At 66.3% G+C, this 23,803-nt stretch overlaps 2 protein-coding genes across 2 annotated transcripts; both read right to left on the bottom strand.

Moving 5' to 3' along the window:
• Positions 1–1,876: 1,876 nt before the first annotated feature.
• Positions 1,877–3,826, bottom strand: LOC121291190 (pleckstrin homology-like domain family A member 1; the record flags this gene model as incomplete). The annotated part of the gene is made up of 2 exons (XM_041212280.1): positions 1,877–1,936; positions 3,776–3,826. Coding segments are annotated over 2 exons (111 nt in total), but the record flags the coding sequence as incomplete, so codon positions are not given.
• A 9,923-nt stretch (positions 3,827–13,749) lies between these two features.
• On the bottom strand, positions 13,750–15,194 carry LOC121291191 (pleckstrin homology-like domain family A member 1; the record flags this gene model as incomplete). Its single annotated transcript, XM_041212281.1, has 2 exons — positions 13,750–13,821; positions 15,141–15,194. Coding segments are annotated over 2 exons (126 nt in total), but the record flags the coding sequence as incomplete, so codon positions are not given.
• Between the last annotated feature and the right edge of the window lie 8,609 nt (positions 15,195–23,803).

A 23,803-nucleotide genomic window follows, 5' to 3' on the forward strand; every position in this document is an offset into this window, starting at 1 on the left:
CTGGGACTGGGGCTTTGGCTGTGACTGGGGCTGTGATTGGTGCTGTAGCTGTGATGGGGCTGTGATTGGGGCTGTGACTGTGACTGGGGCTCTTACTGGGGCTGTGACTGGGGCTGGGGCTGTGATATGGGCTGTGATTGGGATTGGGACTGGGGCTGGGGCTGTGATATGGGCTGTGATTGGGATTGGGACTGGGGCAGGGGCAGTGACTGGGGTTGGGGCTGGGGCAGTGACTGGGGATGTGACTGGGGCTGGGGCTGGGGCTGGGCAGTGACTGGGGCTGTGGCTGTGACTGGGGCTGGGGCAGTGACTGGGGTTGGGGCTGGGGCTGTGACTGGGTCTGGGGCTGGGGCTTCGGCTATGACTGGGGCTGCGATTCTTGCTGGGGCTGTGACTGGGGCTGGGGCTCGGGCAGTGACTGGGGCTGGGGCTGTGGCTGTGACTGGGGCTGCGGCTTTGCCCGGGGCTGGGGCTGGTGCTTGGGCTGTGACTGGGGCTGTGATTGGTGCTGTGGTTGTGAATGGGGCTGTGATTGGGGCTGTGACTGTGACTGGGGCCGCATCTGCGGCTGTGACTGAGGCTGGGGTTGGGGCTGCTGCTGTGACTGGGGCTGGAGCTGGGGCTCTGACTGGGCTGGGGCTTTGGCTGTGACTGGGGCTGTGATTTGTGCTGTGGCTGTGACTGGGGCAATGACTGGTGCTGGGGCTGTGACTGGGGCGGTGATTGGTGCTGTGGCTGTGACTGGGGCAATGACTGGGGCTGGGGCTGTGACTGGGACTGGGGCTGTGTCTGCGGCTGGAGCTGAGGCTGTGAGACGGGCTGGGGCTGGGGCTGCAACTGTGACAGGGGCTGGAGCTCGGGCTGGGGCTGGGGCTGGGACTGGGGCTTTGGCTGTGACTGGGGCTATGATTGGTGCTGTGGCTGTGATGGGGCTGTGATTGGGGCTGTGACTGGGGCTTTGGCTGTGACTGGGGCTGGGGCTGGGACTGGGGCTTTGGCTGTGACTGGGGCTATGATTGGTGCTGTGGCTGTGATGGGGTTGTGATTGGGGCTGTGACCGGGGCTTTGGCTGTGACTGGGGCTGTGACTGGGGCTGGGGCTGGGGCTTCGGCTGTGACTGGGGCTGCGATTGTTGCTGGGGCTGTGACTGGGTCTGTGTGGGGCTGGTGCCTTGACTGGGCCTGAGACTGGGGCTGGAGCTGGAGCTGGGGTTGTGACTGGGGTTGGGGCTGCTGCTGTGACTGGGGCTTGAGCTCTGACTGGGGATGGGGCTGGGACTGGGGATTCATCTGGGACTGGGGCTGTGATTGGTGCTGTGGTTGTGATGGGGCTGTGATTGGGGCTGTGACTAGGGCTGAGGCTGGACTGGGCCTATGACTGGGGATGTGACTGGGGCTGTGACTAGGACTGGGGCCGTGTCTGCGGCTGTGACTGGGTCTGTTACTGGGTCTGTGACAGGGGCAGGGACTGGGGCTGTGACTGGGGCTGTGATTGGGATTGGGACAGGGGCTGGGCAGTGACTGGGGTTGGGGCTGGGGCTGTGACTGGGGCTGGGTCTGGGGCAGTGACTGGGGCTATGACTGGGGCTGGGGCTGGGGCTGGGGCAGTGACTGGGGCTGTGGCTGTGACTGGGGTTGGGGCTGTGACTGAGGCTGTGACTGGGGCTAGGACAGTGACTGGGGCCGGGGATAAGCAACTGGGGCTGGATAAGCAACTGGGGCTGGGGCTGTGTCAGGGGCTGGGGCTGTGGCTGTGACTGGGGATGGGGCTGGGGCAGTGACTGGGGCTTGGTCAGTGACTGGTGCTGGGGCTGTGTCTGGGGCTGGGGCTGTGTCTGGGGCTGGGGCTGTGTCTGGGGCTTTGGCTGTGACTGGAGCTGTGCTTGTGACTGGGGCTGGGGCTGGGACTGGGATTGTGACTGCGGCTGTGCCTGGGGCTGCGGCTGGACTGGGCCTATGACTGGGGATGTGACTAGGGCTGTGACTAGGACTGGGGCCGTGTCTGCGGCTCTGACTGAGGCTGTGGTTGGGGCTGAGGCTGTGCTTGGGGATGGAGCTGTGGCTGAGACTGGGGCTGGGGCTGTGACTGGGGCTAGGGCTGTGCCTGGGGCTGGGGCTGGGGGATGTTGCTGTGACTGGGGCTGCGATTGTTGCTGGGGCTGTGACTGGGGCTGTGAATGGGGCTGTGTCTGGGCCTGGTGCCTTGACTGGGCCTGAGACTGGGGCTGGAGCTGGATCTGGGGTTGTGACTGGGGTTGGGGCTGCTGCTGTTACTGGGGCTGGAGCTCTGACTGGGGCTGCAGCTGGGACTGGGGCTTTGGCTGTGACTGGGGCTGTGATTGGTGCTGTAGCTGTGATGGGGCTGTGATTGGGGCTGTGACTGTGACTGTGGCGGTGCTTGTGACTGGGGCTGGGGCTGGGACTGGGATTGTGACTGGGGCTGTGACTGGGGCTGGGGCTGCGGCTGGGGCAGTGACTGGGGCTGTGGCTGTGACTGGGGTTGTGGCTGTGACTGGGGTTGGGGCTGTGACTGAGGCTGGGGCTGGGGCTGTGACTGGGGTTGTGACTGGGGCTGGGGCTGGGGCAGTGACTGGGGCTGTGGCTGTGACTGGGGTTGGGGCTATGACTGAGGCTGTGACTGGGGCTGGGGCAGTGACTGGGGTTGGCGCTGGGGCTGGGGCTGTGTCAGGGGCTGGGGCTGAGGCTGTGACTGCGGCTGGGGCTGGGGCAGTGACTGGGGCTGGGGCAGTGACTGGGGCTGGGGTTGGGGCTGTGTCTGGGGCTAGGGATGTGACTGGGGCTGGGGCTGGGGCTGGGGCTGTGCTTGGGGCTGGGGCTGTGCTTGGGGCTGAGGCTGTGCTTGGGGCTGGAGCTGTGGCTGAGACTGGGGCTGGGGCTGTGCCTGGGGCTGGGGCTGGGGGATGTTGCTGTGACTGTGGCTGCGATTGTTGCTGGGGCTGTGACTGGGGCTGTGACTGGGGCTGTGTCTGGGCCTGGTGCCTTTACAGGGCCTGAGACTGGGGCTGGAGCTGGAGCTGGGGTTGTGACTGGGGTTGGGGCTGCTGCTGTTACTGGGGCTGGAGCTCTGACTGGGGCTGCGGCTGGGACTGGGGCTTTGGCTGTGACTGGGGCTATGATTGGTGCTGTAGCTGTGATGGGGCTGTGATTGGGGCTGTGACTGTGACTGTGGCTGTGCTTTTGACTGGGGCTGGGGCTGGGACTGGGATTGTGACTGCGGCTGTGACTGGGGCTACGGCTGGACTGGGCCTATGACTGGGTATGTGACTAGGGCTGTGACTAGGACTGGGGCCGTGTCTACGGCTCTGACTGAGGCTGGGGTTGGGGCTGCTGCTGTGACTGGTGCTGTTACTGGGGCTGTGACTGGGACTGGGGCTGGGGCAGTGACTGGGGCTGGGGCTGGGGCTGGGCTGTGAATGGGGCTGGGGCTGGGGCAGTGACTGGGGCTGTGACTGGGGCTGGGGCTGGGGCTGTGACTGGGGCTGCGGCTTTACCCGGGGCTGGGGCTGCTGCTTGGGCTGTGACTGGGGCTGTGATTGGTGCTGTGGTTGTGAATGGGGCTGTGATTGGGGCTGTGACTGTGACTGGGGCCGCATCTGCGGCTGTGACTGAGGCTTGGGTTGGGGCTGCTGCTGTGACTGTGGCTGGAGCTGGGCCTCTGACTGGGGCTGGGGCTGGGGCTTCGGCTGTGACTGGGGCTGTGATTGGGGCTGTGACTGGGGCTTTGGCTGTGACTGGGGCTGTGACTGGGGCTGGGGCTGGGGCTTCGGCTGTGACTGGGGCTGCGATTGTTGCTGGGGCTGTGACTGGGGCTGTGACTGGGTCTGTGTGGGGCTGGTGCCTTGACTGGGCCTGAGACTGGGGCTGGAGCTGGAGCTGGGGTTGTGACTGGGGTTGGGGCTGCTGCTGTGACTGGGGCTTGAGCTCTGACTGGGGATGGGGCTGGGACTGGGGATTCGTCTGGGACTGGGGCTGTGATTGGTGCTGTGGTTGTGATGGGGCTGTGATGGGGCTGTGATTGGGGCTGTGACTGGGGTTGGGGCTGTGACTGAGGCTGGGTCTGTGTCTGGGGCTGGGGCTGTGTCTGGGGCTGGATAAGCGGCTGGGGCTGGGGCTGGGGCTGTGTCAGGGGCTGGGGCTGAGGCTGTGACTGCGGCTGGGACTGGGGCAGTGACTGGGGCTGGGGTGGGTCTGTGTCTGGGGCTAGGGATGTGACTGGGGCTGGGGCAGGGGCTGGGGCTGGGGATGTGCTTGGGGCTGAGGCTGTGCCTGGGGCTGGAGCTGTGGCTGAGACTGGGGCTGGGACTGTGACTGGGGCTGCGGCTTTGCCCGGGGCTGGGGCTGGTTCTTGGGCTGTGACTGGGGCTGTGATTGGTGCTGTGGTTGTGAATGGGGCTGTGATTGGGGCTGTGACTGTGACTGGGGCCGCATCTGCGGCTGTGACTGAGGCTGGGGTTGGGGCTGCTGCTGTGACTGGGGCTGGAGCTGGGGCTCTGACTGGGGCTGGGGCTGGGGCTTCGGCTGTGACTGGGGCTGTGATTGGGGCTGTGACTTGGGCTTTGGCTGTGACTGGGGCTGTAACTGGGGCTGGGGCTGGGGCTTCGGCTGTGACTGGGGCTGCGATTGTTGCTGGGGCTGTGACTAGGGCTGTGACTGGGTCTGTGTGGGGCTGGTGCCTTGACTGGGCCTGAGACTGGGGCTGGAGCTGGAGCTGGGGTTGTGACTGGGGTTGGGGCTGCTGCTGTGACTGGGGCTTGAGCTCTAACTGGGGATGGGGCTGGGACTGGGGATTCGTCTGGGCCTGGGGCTGTGATTGGTGCTGTGGTTGTGATGGGGCTGTGATGGGGCGGTGATTGGGGCTGTGACTGGGGCTGAGGCTGGACTGGGCCTATGACTGGGGATGTGACTGGGGCTGTGACTAGGACTGGGGCCGTGTCTGCGGCTGTGACTGGGTCTGTTACTGGGTCTGTGACAGGGGCAGGGACTGGGGCTGTGACTGGGGCTGTGATTGGGATTGGGACAGGGGCTGGGGCAGTGACTGGGGTTGGGGCTGGGGCTGTGACTGGGGCTGGGGCTGGGGCAGTGACTGGGGCTGTGACTGGGGCTGGGGCTGGGGCAGTGACTGGGGCTGTGGCTGTGACTGGGGTTGGGGCTGTGACTGAGGCTGTGACTGGGGCTAGGACAGTGACTGGGGCCGGGGATGTGTCTGGGGCTGGGGCTGTCTCTGGGGCTGGATAAGCGACTGGGGCTGGGGCTGTGTCAGGGGCTGGGGCTGTGGCTGTGACTGGGGATGGGGCTGGGGCAGTGACTGGGGCTTGGTCAGTGACTGGTGCTGGGGCTGTGTCTGGGGCTGGGGCTGTGTCTGGGGCTGGGGCTGGGGCTGTGTCTGGGGCTGGTGCCTTGACTGGGCCTGAGACTGGGGCTGGAGCTGGAGCTGGGGTTGTGATGGGGTTGGGGCTGCTGCTGTGACTGGGGCTGGGGCTGGGACTGGGGCTTTGGCTGTGACTGTGGCGGTGCTTGTGACTGGGGCTGGGGCTGGGACTGGGATTGTGACTGCGGCTGTGCCTGGGGCTGCTGCTGGACTGGGCCTATGACTGGGGATGTGACTAGGGCTGTGACTAGGACTGGTGCCGTGTCTGCGGCTCTGACTGAGGCTGTGGTTGGGGCTGCTGCTGTTACTGGGGCTGTGACTGGGGCTGGGGCTGTGATAGGGGCTGTGATTGGGATTGGGACTGGGGCTGGGGCAGTGACTGGGGTTGGGGCTGGGGCAGTGACTGGGGATGTGACTGGGGCTGGGTCTGGGCAGTGACTGGGGCTGTGATTGGGGCTCTGACTGTGACTGTGGCTGTGCTTGAGACTGGGGCTGGGGCTGGGACTGGGATTGTGACTGCGGCTGTGACTGGGGCTGCGGCTGGACTGGCCTATGACTGGGGATGTGACTAGGGCTGTGACTAGGACTGGGGCTGTGTCTGCGGCTGTGACTGGGGTTGGGGCTGGGGCTGAGGCTGTGCTTGGGGCTGGGGCTGTGGCTGAGACTGGGGCTGGGGCTGTGACTGGGGCTGGGGCTGTGCCTGGGGCTGGGGCTGGGGGATGTTGCTGTGACTGGGGCTGCGATTGTTGCTGGGGCTGTGACTGGGGCTGTGACTGGAGCTGTGTCTGGGCCTGGTGCCTTGACTGGGCCTGAGACTGGGGCTGGAGCTGGATCTGGGGTTGTGACTGGGGTTGGGGCTGCTGCTGTTACTGGGGCTGGAGCTCTGACTGGGGCTGCAGCTGGGACTGGGGCTTTGGCTGTGACTGGGGCTGTGATTGGTGCTGTAGCTGTGATGGGGTTGGGACTGTGACTGGGGTTGGGGCTGTGACTGAGGCTGGGGCTGGGGCTGTGACTGGGGCTGGGGCTGGGGCAGTGACTGGGGCTGTGGCTGTGATTGGGGCTGTGACTGTGACTGTGGCGGTGCTTGTGACTGGGGCTGGGGCTGGGACTGGGATTGTGACTGGGGCTGTGACTGGGGCTGGGGCTGCGGCTGGGGCAGTGACTGGGGCTGTGGCTGTGACTGGGGTTGGGGCTGTGACTGGGGTTGGGGCTGTGACTGAGGCTGGGGCTGGGGCTGTGACTGGGGCTGGGGCTGGGGCAGTGACTGGGGCTGTGGCTGTGATTGGGGCTGTGACTGAGGCTGGGGCTGGGGCTGTGACTGGGGCTGGGGCTGGGGCAGTGACTGGGGCTGTGGCTGTGACTGGGGTTGGGGCTGTGACTGAGGCTGTGACTTGGGCTGGGGCAGTGACTGGGGCTGGCGCTGGGGCTGGGGCTGTGTCAGGGTCTGGGGCTGAGGCTGTGACTGCGGCTGGGGCTGGGGCAGTGACTGGGGCTGGGGTTGGGGCTGTGACTGGGGCTGGGGTTGGGGCTGTGTCTGGGGCTAGGGATGTGACTGGGGCTGGGGCTGGGGCTTGGCCTGGGGCTATGCTTGGGGCTGAGGCTGTGCTTGGGGCTGGAGCTGTGGCTGAGACTGGGGCTGGGGCTGTGACTGGGGCTGGGGCTGTGCCTGGGGCTGTGACTGGGGCTGGGTCTGGGCCTGGTGCCTTTACTGGGCCTGAGACTGGGGCTGGAGCTGGAGCTGGGGTTGTGACTGGGGTTGGGGCTGCTGCTGTGACTGGGGCTGGAGCTCTGACTGGGGCTGCGGCTGGGACTGGGGCTTTGGCTGTGACTGGGGCTGTGATTGGTGCTGTAGCTGTGATGGGGCTGTGATTGGGGCTGTGACTGTGACTGTGGCTGTGCTTTTGACTGGGGCTGGGGCTGGGACTGGGATTGTGACTGCGGCTGTGACTGGGGCTGCGGCTGGACTGGGCCTATGACTGGGTATGTGACTAGGGCTGTGACTAGGACTGGGGCCATGTCTGCGGCTCTGACTGAGGCTGGGGTTGGGGCTGCTGCTGTGACTGGTGCTGTTACTGGGGCTGTGACTGGGGCTGGGGCTGTGACATGGGCTGTGATTGGGATTGGGACTGGGGCTGGGGCAGTGACTGGGGCTGGGGCTGGGGCTGTGAATGGGGCTGGGGCTGGGGCAGTGACTGGGGCTGTGACTGGGGCTGGGGCTGTGACTGGGACTGGGGCTGGGGCTGGGGCAGTGACTGGGGCTGTGGCTGTGACTGGGGTTGGGGCTGTGACTGAGGCTGGGTCTGTGTCTGGGGCTGGGGCTGTGTCTGGGGCTGGATAAGCGGATGGGGCTGGGGCTGTGTCAGGGGCTGGGGCTGAAGCTCTGATTGCGGCTGGGACTGGGGCAGTGACTGCGGCTGGGACTGGGGCAGTGACTGGGGCTAGGGATGTGACTAAGGCTGGGGCAGGGGCTGGGGCTGGGGCTGTGGTTGGGGATGTGCTTGGGGCTGAGGCTGTGCCTGGGGCTGGGGCTGTGGCTGAGACTGGGGCTGGGGCTGTGACTGGGGCTGCGGCTTTGCCCGGGGCTGGGGCTGGTGCTTGGGCTGTGACTGGGGCTGTGATTGGAGCTGTGGTTGTGAATGGGGCTGTGATTGGGTCTGTGACTGTGACTGGGGCCGCATCTGTGGCTGTGACTGAGGCTGGGGTTGGGGCTGCTGCTGTGACTGGGGCTGGAACTGGGGCTCTGACTGGGGCTGGGGCTGGGGCTTCGGCTGTGACTGGGGCTGTGATTGGTGCTGTGGCTGTGACTGGGGCAATGACTGGTGCTGGGGCTGTGACTGGGGCTGGGGCTGTGTCTGGGGCAATGACTGGTGCTGGGGCTGTGACTGGGGCGGTGATTGGTGCTGTGGCTGTGACTGGGGCAATGACTGGGGCTGGGGCTGTGACTGGGGCTGGGGCTGTGTCTGGGGCTGGAGCTGAGGCTGTGAGAGGGGCTGGGGCAGGGACTGTGGCTGAGGCTAGGGCTGTGAGTGGGGCTGGGGCTGTACCTGGGTCTGGGGCTGGGGCCTGTTGCTGTGACTGAGGCTGTGACTGGGGCCGTGACTGGGGCTGGGTCAGTGCCTGGGGCTGGGGCTGGGACTGTGGCTGGGGCTAGGGCTGTGAGTCGGGCTGGGGCTGTGACTGGGGCTGGGGCTGGGGCTTCGGCTGTGACTGGGGCTGTGACTGGGGCTGTGACTAGGACTGGGGCCGTGTCTGCGGCTCTGACTGAGGCTGTGGTTGGGGCTGCTGCTGTTACTGGGGCTGTGACTGGGGCTGGGGCTGTGATAGGGGCTGTGATTGGGATTGGGACTGGGGCTGGGGCAGTGACTGGGGTTGGGGCTGGGGCAGTGACTGGGGATGTGACTGGGGCTGGGTCTGGGCAGTGACTGGGGCTGTGATTGGGGCTCTGACTGTGACTGTGGCTGTGCTTGAGACTGGGGCTGGGGCTGGGACTGGGTTTGTGACTGCGGCTGTGACTGGGGCTGCGGCTGGACTGGCCTATGACTGGGGATGTGACTAGGGCTGTGACTAGGACTGGGGCTGTGTCTGCGGCTGTGACTGGGGTTGGGGCTGGGGCTGAGGCTGTGCTTGGGGCTGGAGCTGTGGCTGAGACTGGGGCTGGGGCTGTTACTGGGGCTGGGGCTGTGCCTGGGGCTGGGGCTGGGGGATGTTGCTGTGACTGGGGCTGCGATTGTTGCTGGGGCTGTGACTGGGGCTGTGTCTGGGCCTGGTGCCTTGACTGGGCCTGAGACTGGGGCTGGAGCTGGATCTGGGGTTGTGACTGGGGTTGGGGCTGCTGCTGTTACTGGGGCTGGAGCTCTGACTGGGGCTGCAGCTGGGACTGGGGCTTTGGCTGTGACTGGGGCTGTGATTGGGGCTGTGGCTGTGATGGGGCTGTGATTGGGGCTGTGACTGTGACTGTGGCGGTGCTTGTGACTGGGGCTGGGGCTGGGACTGGGATTGTGACTGGGGCTGTGACTGGGGCTGGGGCTGCGGCTGGGGCAGTGACTGGGGCTGTGGCTGTGACTGGGGTTGGGACTGTGACTGGGGTTGGGGCTGTGACTGAGGCTGGGGCTGGGGCTGTGACTGGGGCTGGGGCTGGGGCAGTGACTGGGGCTGTGGCTGTGATTGGGGCTGTGACTGAGGCTGGGGCTGGGGCTTGGTCTGTGACTGGGGCTGGGGCTGGGGCAGTGACTGGGGCTGTGGCTGTGACTGGGGTTGGGGCTGTGACTGGGGCTGGGGCAGTGACTGGGGCTGGCGCTGGGGCTGGGGCTGTGTCAGGGTCTGGGGCTGAGGCTGTGACTGCGGCTGGGGCTGGGGCAGTGACTGGGGCTGGGGTTGGGACTGTGTCTAGGGCTAGGGATGTGATTGGGGCTGGGGCTGGGGCTGGGCCTGGGGCTATGCTTGGGGCTGAGGCTGTGCTTGGGGCTGGAGCTGTGGCTGAGACTGGGGCTGGGGCTGTGACTGGGGCTGGGGCTGTGCCTGGGGCTGGGGCTGGGGGATGTTGCTGTGACTGTGGCTGCGATTGTTGCTGGGGCTGTGACTGGGGCTGTGACTGGGGCTGTGACTGGGGCTGTGTCTGGGCTGGTGCCTTTACTGGGCCTGAGACTGGGGCTGGAGCTGGAGCTGGGGTTGTGACTGGGGTTGGGGCTGCTGCTGTTACTGGGGCTGGAGCTCTGACTGGGGCTGCAGCTGGGACTGGGGCTTTGGCTGTGACTGGGGCTGTGATCGGTGCTGTAGCTGTGATGGGGCTGTGATTGGGGCTGTGACTGTGACTGTGGCGGTGCTTGTGACTGGGGCTGGGGCTGGGACTGGGATTGTGACTGGGGCTGTGACTGGGGCTGGGGCTGCGGCTGGGGCAGTGACTGGGGCTGTGGCTGTGACTGGGGTTGGGGCTGTGACTGGGGTTGGGGCTGTGACTGGGGTTGGGGCTGTGACTGAGGCTGGGGCTGGGGCTGTGACTGGGGCTGTGACTCGGGCTGGGGCTGGGGCAGTGACTGGGGCTGTGGCTGTGACTGGGGTTGGGGCTGTGACTGAGGCTGTGACTGGGGCTGGGGCAGTGACTGGGGCTGGGGCTGTGTCAGGGGCTGTGGCTGAGGCTGTGACTGCGGCTGGGGCTGGGGCAGTGACTGGGGCTGGGGTTGGGCTGTGTCTGGGGCTAGGGATGTGACTGGGGCTGGGGCTGGGGCTGTGCTTGGGGCTGAGGCTGTGCTTGGGGCTGGAGCTGTGGCTGAGACTGGGGCTGGGGCTGTGCCTGGGGCTGGGGCTGGGGGATGTTGCTGTGACTGTGGCTGCGATTGTTGCTGGGGCTGTGTCTGGGCCTGGTGCCTTTACTGGGCCTGAGACTGGGGCTGGAGCTGGAGCTGAGGTTGTGACTGGGGTTGGGGCTCTGACTGGGGCTGCTGCTGGGACTGGGGCTTTGGCTGTGACTGGGGCTGTGATTGGGGCTGTGACTGTTTCTGTGGCTGTGCTTTTGACTGGGTCTGGGGCTGGGACTGGGATTGTGACTGCGGCTGTGACGGGCTGCGGCTGGACTGGGCCTATGACTGGGGATGTGACTAGGGCTGTGACTAGGACTGGGGCCGTGTCTGCGGCTCTGACTGAGGCTGGGGTTGGGGCTGCTGCTGTGACTGGTGCTGTTACTGGGGCTGTGACTGGGGCTGGGGCTGTGACAGGGGCTGTGACTGGGGTTGGGGCTGGGGCTGTGAATGGGGCTGGGTCTGGGGCAGTGACTGGGGCTGTGACTGGGACTGGGGCTGGGGCAGTGACTGGGGCTGTGGCTGTGACTGGGGTTGGGGCTGTGACTGAGGCTGGGTCTGTGTCTGGGGCTGGGGCTGTGTCTGGGGCTGGATAAGCGGCTGGGGCTGGGGCTGGGGCTGTGTCAGGGGGCTGAGGCTGTGACTGCGGCTGGGACTGGGGCAGTGACTGGGGCTGGGGTGGGTCTGTGTCTGGGGCTAGGGATGTGACTGGGGCTGGGGCAGGGGCTGGGTCTGGGGATGTGCTTGTGGCTGAGGCTGTGCCTGGGGCTGGAGCTGTGGCTGAGACTGGGGCTGGGACTGTGACTGGGGCTGCGGCTTTGCCCGGGGCTGGGGCTGGTGCTTGGGCTGTGACTGGGGCTGTGATTGGTGCTGTGGTTGTGAATGGGGCTGTGATTGGGGCTGTGACTGTGACTGGGGCCGCATCTGCGGCTGTGACTGAGGCTGGGGTTGGGGCTGCTGCTGTGACTGGGGCTGGAGCTGGGGCTCTGACTGGGGCTGGGGCTGGGGCTTCGGCTGTGACTGGGGCTGTGATTTGTGCTGTGGCTGTGACTGGGGCAATGACTGGTGCTGGGGCTGTGACTGGGGCGGTGATTGGTGCTGTGGCTGTGACTGGGGCAATGACTGGGGCTGGGGCTGTGACTGGGACTGGGGCTGTGTCTGCGGCTGGAGCTGAGGCTGTGAGACGGGCTGGGGCTGGGGCTGTGACTGGGGCTGGGGCTGGGGCTGGGACTGGGGCTTTGGCTGTGACTGGGGCTATGATTGGTGCTGTGGCTGTGATGGGGCTGTGATTGGGGCTGTGACTGGCGCTGTGACTGGTGCTGTGCCTGGGGCTGGGGCTGAGGCTGTGACTAGGGCTGGGGCTGGGGCTGGGGCAGTGACTGTGGCTGAGGCTGTGGCTGTGACTGGGGCTGTGACTGGGGCTGGGGTTGAGGATTCGGCTGTGACTGGGGCTGTGACTGGGGCTGTGATTGGGGCTGTGACTGGCGCTGTGAGTGGTGCTGGGCCTGGGGCTGGGGCTGAGGCTGTGACTAGGGCTGGGGCTGGGGCTGGGGCAGTGACTGTGGCTGAGGCTGTGGCTGTGACTGGGGCTGTGACTGGGGCTGGGGTTGAGGATTCGGCTGTGACTGGGGCTGTGACTGGGGCTGTGATTGGGGCTGTGACTGGCGCTGTGACTGGTGCTGGGCCTGGGGCTGCAGTTGAGGCTGTGACTAGAGCTGGGGCTGGGGCTGGGGCAGTGACTGGGGCTGGGGCTGTGACTGTGACTGTGGCGGTGCTTGTGACTGGGGCTGGGGCTGGACTGGGATTGTGACTGCGGCTGTGACTGGGGCTGCGGCTGGACTGGGCCTATGACTGGGAATGTGACCGGGGCTGTGACTAGGACTGGGGCTGTGTCTGCGGCTGTGACTGAGGCTGGGGTTGGGGCTGCTGCTGTGACTGGGGCTGTTACTGGGGCTGTGACAGGGGCAGGGACTGGGGCTGTGACTGGGGCTGTGATTGGGATTGGGACTGGGGCTGGAGCAGTGACTCGGGTTGGGGCTGGGGCTGTGACTTGTGCTGGGTCTGGGGCAGTGACTGGGTCTGTGGCTGTGACTGGGGTTGGGGCTGTGACTGAGGCTGTGACTGGGGCTAGGACAGTGACTGGGGCTGGGGATGTGTCTGGGGCTGGGGCTGGGGCTGTGTCTGGGGCTGGATAAGCGACTGGGGCTGGGGCTGTGTCAGGGGCTGGGGCTGTTGCTGTGACTGGGGATGGGGCTGGGGCAGTGACTGGGGCTTGGTCAGTGACTGGTGCTGGGGCTGTGGCTGTGTCTGGGGCTGGAGCTCAGGCTGTGAGAGGGGCTGGGGCTGGGGCTGCAACTGTGACTGGGGCTGGAGCTGGGGCTGGGGCTGTGACTGGGGTTGGGGCTGCTGCTGTGACTGGGGCTGGAGCTCTGACTGTGGCTGAGGCTGTGGCTGTGACTGGGGCTGGGACTGGGGCTTTGGCTGTGACTGGGGCTATGACTGGTGCTGTTGCTGTGATGGGACTGTGATTGGGGCTGTGACTGTGACTGTGGCGGTGCTTGTGACTGGGGCTCGGGCTGGACTGGGCCTATGACTGGGGCTGTGACTAGGACTGGGGCCACGTCTGCGGCTGTGACTGAGTCTGGGGTTTGGGCTGCTGCTGTGACTGGGGCTGTGACTGGGGCAGTGACTGGGGCAGTGACTGGGGCAGTGACTGGGGCAGTGACTGGGGCAGTGACTGGGGCTGTGACTGGGGCTGTGACTGGGGCTGTGACTGGGGCTGTGATTGGGGTTGGGACTGGGGCTGTGGCTGTGACTGCGGTTGGGGCTGTGACTGAGGCTGTGACTGGGGCTGGGGCAGTGACTGGGGCTGGGGCTGTGTCTGGGGCTGGGGCTGTGTCTGGGGCTGGGGCTGTGGCTGTGACTGGGGATGGGGCTGGGGCAGTGACTGGGGCTTGGGCAGTGACTGGTGCTGGGGCTGTGTCTGGGGCTGGGGCTGTGACTGGAGCTGTGACTGGGCCTGTTGCTGTGACTGAGACTGTGACTGGGGCTGGGGCTGTGGCTGGGACTGTGGCTGGGACTGGGGCTGTGGCTGGGGCTCGGGCACTGACTGGGACTGGGGCTGTGGCTGTGACTGGGGCTGTGACTGGGGCTGGGGATGGGTCTTCGGCTGTGACTGGGGCTGCGATTGTTGCTGGGGCTGTGACTGGGGCTGTGTCTGGGGCTGGTGCCTTGAGTGGGCCTGAGATGGTGACTGGTGCTGGGGCAGTGGCTGGGACTGTGGCTGGGGCTAGGGCTGGGGCTGGGGCTGTGGCTGTGACTGGGGCAGGTGACTGGGGCTGTGATTGGGGCTGTGACTGTGACTGTGCTTGTGACTGGGGCTGGCGCTGGACTGGGATTGTGACTGTGGCTGTGACTGGGACTGTGGCTGTGAATGGGGCTGTGATTGGGGCTGTGACTGTGACTGTGCTTGTGACTGGGGCTGGGGCTGGACTGGGATTGTGACTGCGGCTGTGACTGGGGCTGCGGCTGGACTGGGCCTATGACTGGGGATGTGACTAGGGCTGTGACTAGGACTGGGGCCGTGTCTGCGGCTCTGACTGAGGCTGGGGTTGGGGCTGCTGCTGTGACTGGGGCTGTTACTGGGGCTGTGACTGGGGCTGGGGCTGTGACAGGGGCTGTGATTGGGATTGGGACTGGGGCTGGGGCAGTGACTGGGGTTGGGGCTGGGGCTGTGACTGGGGCTGGGGCTGGGGCAGTGACTGGGGCTGTGACTGGGGCTGGGGCTGGGGCTGGGGCAGTGACTGGGGCTGTGGCTGTGACTGGGGTTGGGGCTGTGACTGGGGCTGTGACTAGGACTGGGGCCGTGTCTGCGGCTCTGACTGAGGCTGTGGTTGGGGCTGCTGCTGTTACTGGGGCTGTGACTGGGGCTGGGGCTGTGATAGTGGCTGTGATTGGGATTGGGACTGGGGCTGGGGCAGTGACTGGGGTTGGGGTTGGGGCAGTGACTGGGGATGTGACTGGGGCTGGGGCTGGGCAGTGACTGGGGCTGTGATTGGGGCTCTGACTGTGACTGTGGCTGTGCTTGAGACTGGGGCTGGGGCTGGGACTGGGATTGTGACTGCGGCTGTGACTGGGGCTGCGGCTGGACTGGCCTATGACTGGGGATGTGACTAGGGCTGTGACTAGGACTGGGGCTGTGTCTGCGGCTGTGACTGGGGTTGGGGCTGGGGCTGAGGCTGTGCTTGGGGCTGGAGCTGTGGCTGAGACTGGGGCTGGGGCTGGGGCTGTGCCTGGGGGTGGGGCTGGCGGATGTTGCTGTGACTGGGGCTGCGATTGTTGCTGGGGCTGTGACTGGGGCTGTGTCTGGGCCTGGTGCCTTGACTGGGCCTGAGACTGGGGCTGGAGCTGGATCTGGGGTTGTGACTGGGGTTGGGGCTGCTGCTGTTACTGGGGCTGGAGCTCTGACTGGGGCTGCAGCTGGGACTGGGGCTTTGGCTGTGACTGGGGCTGTGATTGGTGCTGTAGCTGTGATGGGGCTGTGATTGGGGCTGTGACTGTGGCTGTGGCGGTGCTTGTGACTGGGGCTGGGGCTGGGACTGGGATTGTGACTGGGGCTGGGGCTGGGGCAGTGACTGGGGCTGGGGCTGTGACTGTGACTGTGGCGGTGCTTGTGACTGGGGCTGGGGCTGGACTGGGATTGTGACTGCGGCTGTGACTGGGGCTGCGGCTGGACTGGGCCTATGACTGGGAATGTGACCGGGGCTGTGACTAGGACTGGGGCCGTGTCTGCGGCTGTGACTGAGGCTGGGGTTGGGGCTGCTGCTGTGACTGGGGCTGTTACTGGGGCTGTGACAGGGGCAGGGACTGGGGCTGTGACTGGGGCTGTGATTGGGATTGGGACTGGGGCTGGAGCAGTGACTCGGGTTGGGGCTGGGGCTGTGACTTGTGCTGGGTCTGGGGCAGTGACTGGGTCTGTGGCTGTGACTGGGGTTGGGGCTGTGACTGAGGCTGTGACTGGGGCTAGGACAGTGACTGGGGCTGGGGATGTGTCTGGGGCTGGGGCTGGGGCTGTGTCTGGGGCTGGATAAGCGACTGGGGCTGGGGCTGTGTCAGGGGCTGGGGCTGTTGCTGTGACTGGGGATGGGGCTGGGGCAGTGACTGGGGCTTGGTCAGTGACTGGTGCTGGGGCTGTGGCTGTGTCTGGGGCTTGAGCTCAGGCTGTGAGAGGGGCTGGGGCTGGGGCTGCAACTGTGACTGGGGCTGGAGCTGGGGCTGGGGCTGTGACTGGGGTTGGGGCTGCTGCTGTGACTGGGGCTGGAGCTCTGACTGTGGCTGAGGCTGTGGCTGTGACTGGGGCTGGGACTGGGGCTTTGGCTGTGACTGGGGCTATGACTGGTGCTGTTGCTGTGATGGGACTGTGATTGGGGCTGTGACTGTGACTGTGGCGGTGCTTGTGACTGGGGCTCGGGCTGGACTGGGCCTATGACTGGGGCTGTGACTAGGACTGGGGCCACGTCTGCGGCTGTGACTGAGTCTGGGGTTTGGGCTGCTGCTGTGACTGGGGCTGTGACTGGGGCAGTGACTGGGGCAGTGACTGGGGCAATGACTGGGGCAGTGACTGGGGCTGTGACTGGGGCTGTGACTGGGGCTGTGACTGGGGCTGTGATTGGGGTTGGGACTGGGGCTGTGGCTGTGACTGCGGTTGGGGCTGTGACTGAGGCTGTGACTGGGGCTGGGGCAGTGACTGGGGCTGGGGCTGTGTCTGGGGCTGGGGCTGTGTCTGGGGCTGGGGCTGTGGCTGTGACTGGGGATGGGGCTGGGGCAGTGACTGGGGCTTGGGCAGTGACTGGTGCTGGGGCTGTGTCTGGGGCTGGGGCTGTGACTGGAGCTGTGACTGGGCCTGTTGCTGTGACTGAGACTGTGACTGGGGCTGGGGCTGTGGCTGGGACTGTGGCTGGGACTGGGGCTGTGGCTGGGGCTCGGGCACTGACTGGGACTGGGGCTGTGGCTGTGACTGGGGCTGTGACTGGGGCTGCGGCTGGACTGGGCCTATGACTGGGGATGTGACTAGGGCTGTGACTAGGACTGGGGCCGTGTCTGCGGCTCTGACTGAGGCTGGGGTTGGGGCTGCTGCTGTGACTGGGGCTGTTACTGGGGCTGTGACTGGGGCTGGGGCTGTGACAGGGGCTGTGATTGGGATTGGGACTGGGGCTGGGGCAGTGACTGGGGTTGGGGCTGGGGCTGTGACTGGGGCTGGGGCTGGGGCTGCGGCTGGACTGGCCTATGACTGGGGATGTGACTAGGGCTGTGACTAGGACTGGGGCTGTGTCTGCGGCTGTGACTGGGGTTGGGGCTGGGGCTGAGGCTGTGCTTGGGGCTGGAGCTGTGGCTGAGACTGGGGCTGGGGCTGGGGCTGTGCCTGGGGCTGGGGCTGGGGGATGTTGCTGTGACTGGGGCTGCGATTGTTGCTGGGGCTGTGACTGGGGCTGTGACTGGGGCTGTGTCTGGGCCTGGTGCCTTGACTGGGCCTGAGACTGGGGCTGGAGCTGGATCTGGGGTTGTGACTGGGGTTGGGGCTGCTGCTGTTACTGGGGCTGGAGCTCTGACTGGGGCTGCAGCTGGGACTGGGGCTTTGGCTGTGACTGGGGCTGTGATTGGTGCTGTAGCTGTGATGGGGCTGTGATTGGGGCTGTGACTGTGGCTGTGGCGGTGCTTGTGACTGGGGCTGGGGCTGGGACTGGGATTGTGACTGGGGCTGTGACTGGGGCTGGGGCTGCGGCTGGGGCAGTGACTGGGGCTGTGGCTGTGACTGGGGTTGGGGCTGTGACTGGGGTTGGGGCTGTGACTGAGGCTGGGGCTGGGGCTGTGACTGGGGCTGGGGCTGGGGCAGTGACTGGGGCTGTGGCTGTGATTGGGGCTGTGACTGGGGCTGGGGCTGGGGCAGTGACTGGGGCTGTGGCTGTGACTGGGGTTGGGGCTGTGACTGAGGCTGTGACTGGGGCTGGGGCAGTGATTGGGGCTGTGACTGGGGCTGGGGCTGGGGCAGTGACTGGGGCTGTGGCTGTGACTGGGGTTGGGGCTGTGACTGAGGCTGTGACTGGGGCTGGGGCAGTGACTGGGGCTGGCGCTGGGGCTGGGGCTGTGTCAGGGTCTGGGGCTGAGGCTGTGACTGCGGCTGGGGCTGGGGCAGTGACTGGGGCTGGGGTTGGGGCTGTGTCTGGGGCTAGGGATGTGACTGGGGCTGGGGCTGGGGCTGGGCCTGGGGCTATGCTTGGGGCTGAGGCTGTGCTTGGGGCTGGAGCTGTGGCTGAGACTGGGGCTGGGGCTGTGACTGGGGCTGGGGCTGTGCCTGGGGCTGGGGCTGGGGGATGTTGCTGTGACTGTGGCTGCGAATGTTGCTGGGGCTGTGACTGGGGCTGTGACTGGGGCTGTGTCTGGGCCTGAGACTGGGGCTGGAGCTGGAGCTGGGGTTGTGACTGGGGTTGGGGCTGCTGCTGTGACTGGGGCTGGAGCTCTGACTGGGGCTGCGGCTGGGACTGGGGCTTTGGCTGTGACTGTGGCTGTGATTGGTGCTGTAGCTGTGATGGGGCTGTGATTGGGGCTGTGACTGTGACTGTGGCTGTGCTTTTGACTGGGGCTGGGGCTGGGACTGGGATTGTGACTGCGGCTGTGACTGGGGCTGCGGCTGGACTGGGCCTATGACTGGGTATGTGACTAGGGCTGTGACTAGGACTGGGGCCGTGTCTGCGGCTCTGACTGAGGCTGGGGTTGGGGCTGCTGCTGTGACTGGTGCTGTTACTGGGGCTGTGACTGGGGCTGGGGCTGTGACAGGGGCTGTGATTGGGATTGGGACTGGGGCTGGGGCAGTGACTGGGGCTGGGGCTGGGGCTGTGAATGGGGCTGGGGCTGGGGCAGTGACTGGGGCTGTGACTGGGGCTGGGGCTGTGACTGGGACTGGGGCTGGGGCTGGGGCAGTGACTGGGGCTGTGGCTGTGACTGGGGTTGGGGCTGTGACTGAGGCTGGGTCTGTGTCAGGGGCTGGGGCTGTGTCTGGGGATGGATAAGCGGATGGGGCTGGGGCTGTGTCAGGGGCTGGGGCTGAAGCTCTGATTGCGGCTGGGACTGGGGCAGTGACTGCGGCTGGGACTGGGGCAGTGACTGGGGCTAGGGATGTGACTAAGACTGGGGCAGGGGCTGGGGCTGGGGCTGTGGTTGGGGATGTGCTTGGGGCTGAGGCTGTGCCTGGGGCTGGAGCTGTGGCTGAGACTGGGGCTGGGGCTGTGACTGGGGCTGCGGCTTTGCCCGGGGCTGGGGCTGGTGCTTGGGCTGTGACTGGGGCTGTGATTGGAGCTGTGGTTGTGAATGGGGCTGTGATTGGGTCTGTGACTGTGACTGGGGCCGCATCTGTGGCTGTGACTGAGGCTGGGGTTGGGGCTGCTGCTGTGACTGGGGCTGGAGCTGGGGCTCTGACTGGGGCTGGGGCTGGGGCTTCGGCTGTGACTGGGGCTGTGATTGGTGCTGTGGCTGTGACTGGGGCAATGACTGGTGCTGGGGCTGTGACTGGGGCTGGGGCTGTGTCTGGGGCAATGACTGGTGCTGGGGCTGTGACTGGGGCGGTGATTGGTGCTGTGGCTGTGACTGGGGCAATGACTGGGGCTGGGCTGTGACTGGGGCTGGGGCTGTGTCTGGGGCTGGAGCTGAGGCTGTGAGAGGGGCTGGGGCAGGGACTGTGGCTGAGGCTAGGGCTGTGAGTGGGGCTGGGGCTGTACCTGGGTCTGGGGCTGGGGCTTCGGCTGTGACTGGGGCCGTGACTGGGGCTGGGTCAGTGCCTGGGGCTGGGGCTGGGACTGTGGCTGGGGCTAGGGCTGTGAGTGGGGCTGAGGCTGTGACTGGGTCTGGGGCTGTGGCTGTGAATGGGGCTCAGCCTGGGGCTGTGACTGAGGCTGTGTCAGGGGCTGGTGCCTTGACAGGGCCTGAGACTGGGGCTGGAGCTGGAGCTGGGGTTGTGACTGGGGTTGGCGCTGCTGCTGCGACTGGGGCTGGAGCTCTGACTGGGGCTGCGGCTGGGACTGGGGCTTTGGCTGTGACTGGGGCTGTGATTGGTGCTGTAGCTGTGATGGGGCTGTGATTGGGGCTGTGACTGTGACTGTGGCTGTGCTTGTGACTGGGGCTGGGGCTGGACTGGGATTGTGACTGCGGCTGTGACTGGGGCTGCGGCTGGACTGGGCCTATGACTGGGGATGTGACTAGGGCTGTGACTAGGACTGGGGCTGTGTCTGCGGCTGTGACTGGGGTTGGGGCTGGGGCTGGGGCTGTGCTTGGGGCTGAGGCTGTGCTTGGGGCTGGAGCTGTGGCTGAGACTGGGGTTGGGGCTGTGACTGGGGCTGGGGCTGTGCCTGGGGCTGGGGCTGGGGGATGTTGCTGTGACTGGGGCTGCGATTGTTGCTGGGGCTGTGACTGGGGCTGTGACTGGGGCTGTGTCTGGGCCTGGTGCCTTGACTGGGCCTGAGACTGGGGATGGAGCTGGAGCTGGGGTTGTGACTGGGGTTGGGGCTGCTGCTGTTACTGGGGCTGGAGCTCTGACTGGGGCTGCAGCTGGGACTGGGGCTTTGGCTGTGACTGGGGCTGTGATTGGTGCTGTAGCTGTGATGGGGCTGTGATTGGGGCTGTGACTGTGACTGTGGCGGTGCTTGTGACTGGGGCTGGGGCTGGGACTGGGATTGTGACTGGGGCTGTGACTGGGGCTGGGGCTGCGGCTGGGGCAGTGACTGGGGCTGTGGCTGTGACTGGGGTTGGGGCAGTGACTGGGGTTGGGGCTGTGACTGAGGCTGGTGCTGGGGCTGTGACTGGGGCTGTGACTCGGGCTGGGGCTGGGGCAGTGACTGGGGCTGTGGCTGTGACTGGGGTTGGGGCTGTGACTGAGGCTGTGACTGGGGCTGGGGCAGTGACTGGGGCTGGGGCTGTGTCAGGGGCTGTGGCTGAGGCTGTGACTGCGGCTGGGGCTGGGGCAGTGACTGGGGCTGGGGTTGGGCTGTGTCTGGGGCTAGGGATGTGACTGGGGCTGGGGCTGGGGCTGGGGCTGGGGTTGTGCTTGGGGCTGAGGCTGTGCTTGGGGCTGGAGCTGTGGCTGAGACTGGGGCTGGGGCTGTGCCTGGGGCTGGGGCTGGGGGATGTTGCTGTGACTGTGGCTGCGATTGTTGCTGGGGCTGTGTCTGGGCCTGGTGCCTTTACTGGGCCTGAGACTGGGGCTGGAGCTGGAGCTGAGGTTGTGACTGGGGTTGGGGCTCTGACTGGGGCTGCGGCTGGGACTGGGGCTTTGGCTGTGACTGGGGCTGTGATTGGGGCTGTGACTGTTTCTGTGGCTGTGCTTTTGACTGGGGCTGGGGCTGGGACTGGGATTGTGACTGCGGCTGTGACTGGGGCTGCGGCTGGACTGGGCCTATGACTGGGGATGTGACTAGGGCTGTGACTAGGACTGGGGCCGTGTCTGCGGCTCTGACTGAGGCTGGGGTTGGGGCTGCTGCTGTGACTGGTGCTGTTACTGGGGCTGTGACTGGGGCTGGGGCTGTGACAGGGGCTGTGACTGGGGTTGGGGCTGGGGCTGTGAATGGGGCTGGGTCTGGGGTAGTGACTGGGGCTGTGACTGGGGCTGGGGCTTGGGCAGTGACTGGGGCTGTGGCTGTGACTGGGGTTGGGGCTGTGACTGAGGCTGGGTCTGTGTCTGGGGTTGGGGCTGTGTCTGGGGCTGGATAAGCGGCAGGGGCTGGGGCTGGGGCTGTGTCAGGGGCTGGGGCTGAGGCTGTGACTGCGGCTGGGACTGGGGCAGTGACTGGGGCTGGGGTCGGTCTGTGTCTGGGGCTAGGGATGTGACTGGGGCTGGGGCAGGGGCTGGGGCTGGGGATGTGCTTGGGGCTGAGGCTGTGCCTGGGGCTGGAGCTGTGGCTGAGACTGGGGCTGGGACTGTGAGTGGGGCTGCGGCTTTGCCCGGGGCTGGGGCTGGTGCTTGGGCTGTGACTGGGGCTGTGATTGGTGCTGTGGTTGTGAATGGGGCTGTGATTGGGGCTGTGACTGTGACTGGGGCCGCATCTGCGGCTGTGACTGAGGCTGGGGTTGGGGCTGCTGCTGTGACTGGGGCTGGAGCTGGGGCTCTGACTGGGGCTGGGGCTGGGGCTTCGGCTGTGACTGGGGCTGTGATTTGTGCTGTGGCTGTGACTGGGGCAATGACTGGTGCTGGGGCTGTGACTGGGGCGGTGATTGGTGCTGTGGCTGTGACTGGGGCAATGACTGGGGCTGGGGCTGTGACTGGGACTGGGGCTGTGTCTGCGGCTGGAGCTGAGGCTGTGAGACGGGCTGGGGCTGGGGCTGTGACTGGGGCTGGGGCTGGGGCTGGGACTGGGGCTTTGGCTGTGACTGGGGCTATGATTGGTGCTGTGGCTGTGATGGGGCTGTGATTGGGGCTGTGACTGGCGCTGTGACTGGTGCTGTGCCTGGGGCTGGGGCTGAGGCTGTGACTAGGGCTGGGGCTGGGGCTGGGGCAGTGACTGTGGCTGAGGCTGTGGCTGTGACTGGGGCTGTGACTGGGGCTGGGGTTGAGGATTCGGCTGTGACTGGGGCTGTGACTGGGGCTGTGATTGGGGCTGTGACTGGCGCTGTGAGTGGTGCTGGGCCTGGGGCTGGGGCTGAGGCTGTGACTAGGGCTGGGGCTGGGGCTGGGGCAGTGACTGTGGCTGAGGCTGTGGCTGTGACTGGGGCTGTGACTGGGGCTGGGGTTGAGGATTCGGCTGTGACTGGGGCTGTGACTGGGGCTGTGATTGGGGCTGTGACTGGCGCTGTGACTGGTGCTGGGCCTGGGGCTGCAGTTGAGGCTGTGACTAGAGCTGGGGCTGGGGCTGGGGCAGTGACTGGGGCTGGGGCTGTGACTGTGACTGTGGCGGTGCTTGTGACTGGGGCTGGGGCTGGACTGGGATTGTGACTGCGGCTGTGACTGGGGCTGCGGCTGGACTGGGCCTATGACTGGGAATGTGACCGGGGCTGTGACTAGGACTGGGGCTGTGTCTGCGGCTGTGACTGAGGCTGGGGTTGGGGCTGCTGCTGTGACTGGGGCTGTTACTGGGGCTGTGACAGGGGCAGGGACTGGGGCTGTGACTGGGGCTGTGATTGGGATTGGGACTGGGGCTGGAGCAGTGACTCGGGTTGGGGCTGGGGCTGTGACTTGTGCTGGGTCTGGGGCAGTGACTGGGTCTGTGGCTGTGACTGGGGTTGGGGCTGTGACTGAGGCTGTGACTGGGGCTAGGACAGTGACTGGGGCTGGGGATGTGTCTGGGGCTGGGGCTGGGGCTGTGTCTGGGGCTGGATAAGCGACTGGGGCTGGGGCTGTGTCAGGGGCTGGGGCTGTTGCTGTGACTGGGGATGGGGCTGGGGCAGTGACTGGGGCTTGGTCAGTGACTGGTGCTGGGGCTGTGGCTGTGTCTGGGGCTGGAGCTCAGGCTGTGAGAGGGGCTGGGGCTGGGGCTGCAACTGTGACTGGGGCTGGAGCTGGGGCTGGGGCTGTGACTGGGGTTGGGGCTGCTGCTGTGACTGGGGCTGGAGCTCTGACTGTGGCTGAGGCTGTGGCTGTGACTGGGGCTGGGACTGGGGCTTTGGCTGTGACTGGGGCTATGACTGGTGCTGTTGCTGTGATGGGACTGTGATTGGGGCTGTGACTGTGACTGTGGCGGTGCTTGTGACTGGGGCTCGGGCTGGACTGGGCCTATGACTGGGGCTGTGACTAGGACTGGGGCCACGTCTGCGGCTGTGACTGAGTCTGGGGTTTGGGCTGCTGCTTGTGACTGGGGCTGGGGCTGGACTGGGATTGTGACTGGGGCTGTGACTGGGGCTGGGGTTGAGGATTCGGCTGTGACTGGGGCTGTGACTGGGGCTGTGATTGGGGCTGTGACTGGCGCTGTGAGTGGTGCTGGGCCTGGGGCTGGGGCTGAGGCTGTGACTAGGGCTGGGGCTGGGGCTGGGGCAGTGACTGTGGCTGAGGCTGTGGCTGTGACTGGGGCTGTGACTGGGGCTGGGGTTGAGGATTCGGCTGTGACTGGGGCTGTGACTGGGGCTGTGATTGGGGCTGTGACTGG

Source organism: Carcharodon carcharias, chromosome 19 (assembly GCF_017639515.1).
Source record: "Carcharodon carcharias isolate sCarCar2 chromosome 19, sCarCar2.pri, whole genome shotgun sequence".
Taxonomy (NCBI): domain Eukaryota; kingdom Metazoa; phylum Chordata; class Chondrichthyes; order Lamniformes; family Lamnidae; genus Carcharodon; species Carcharodon carcharias.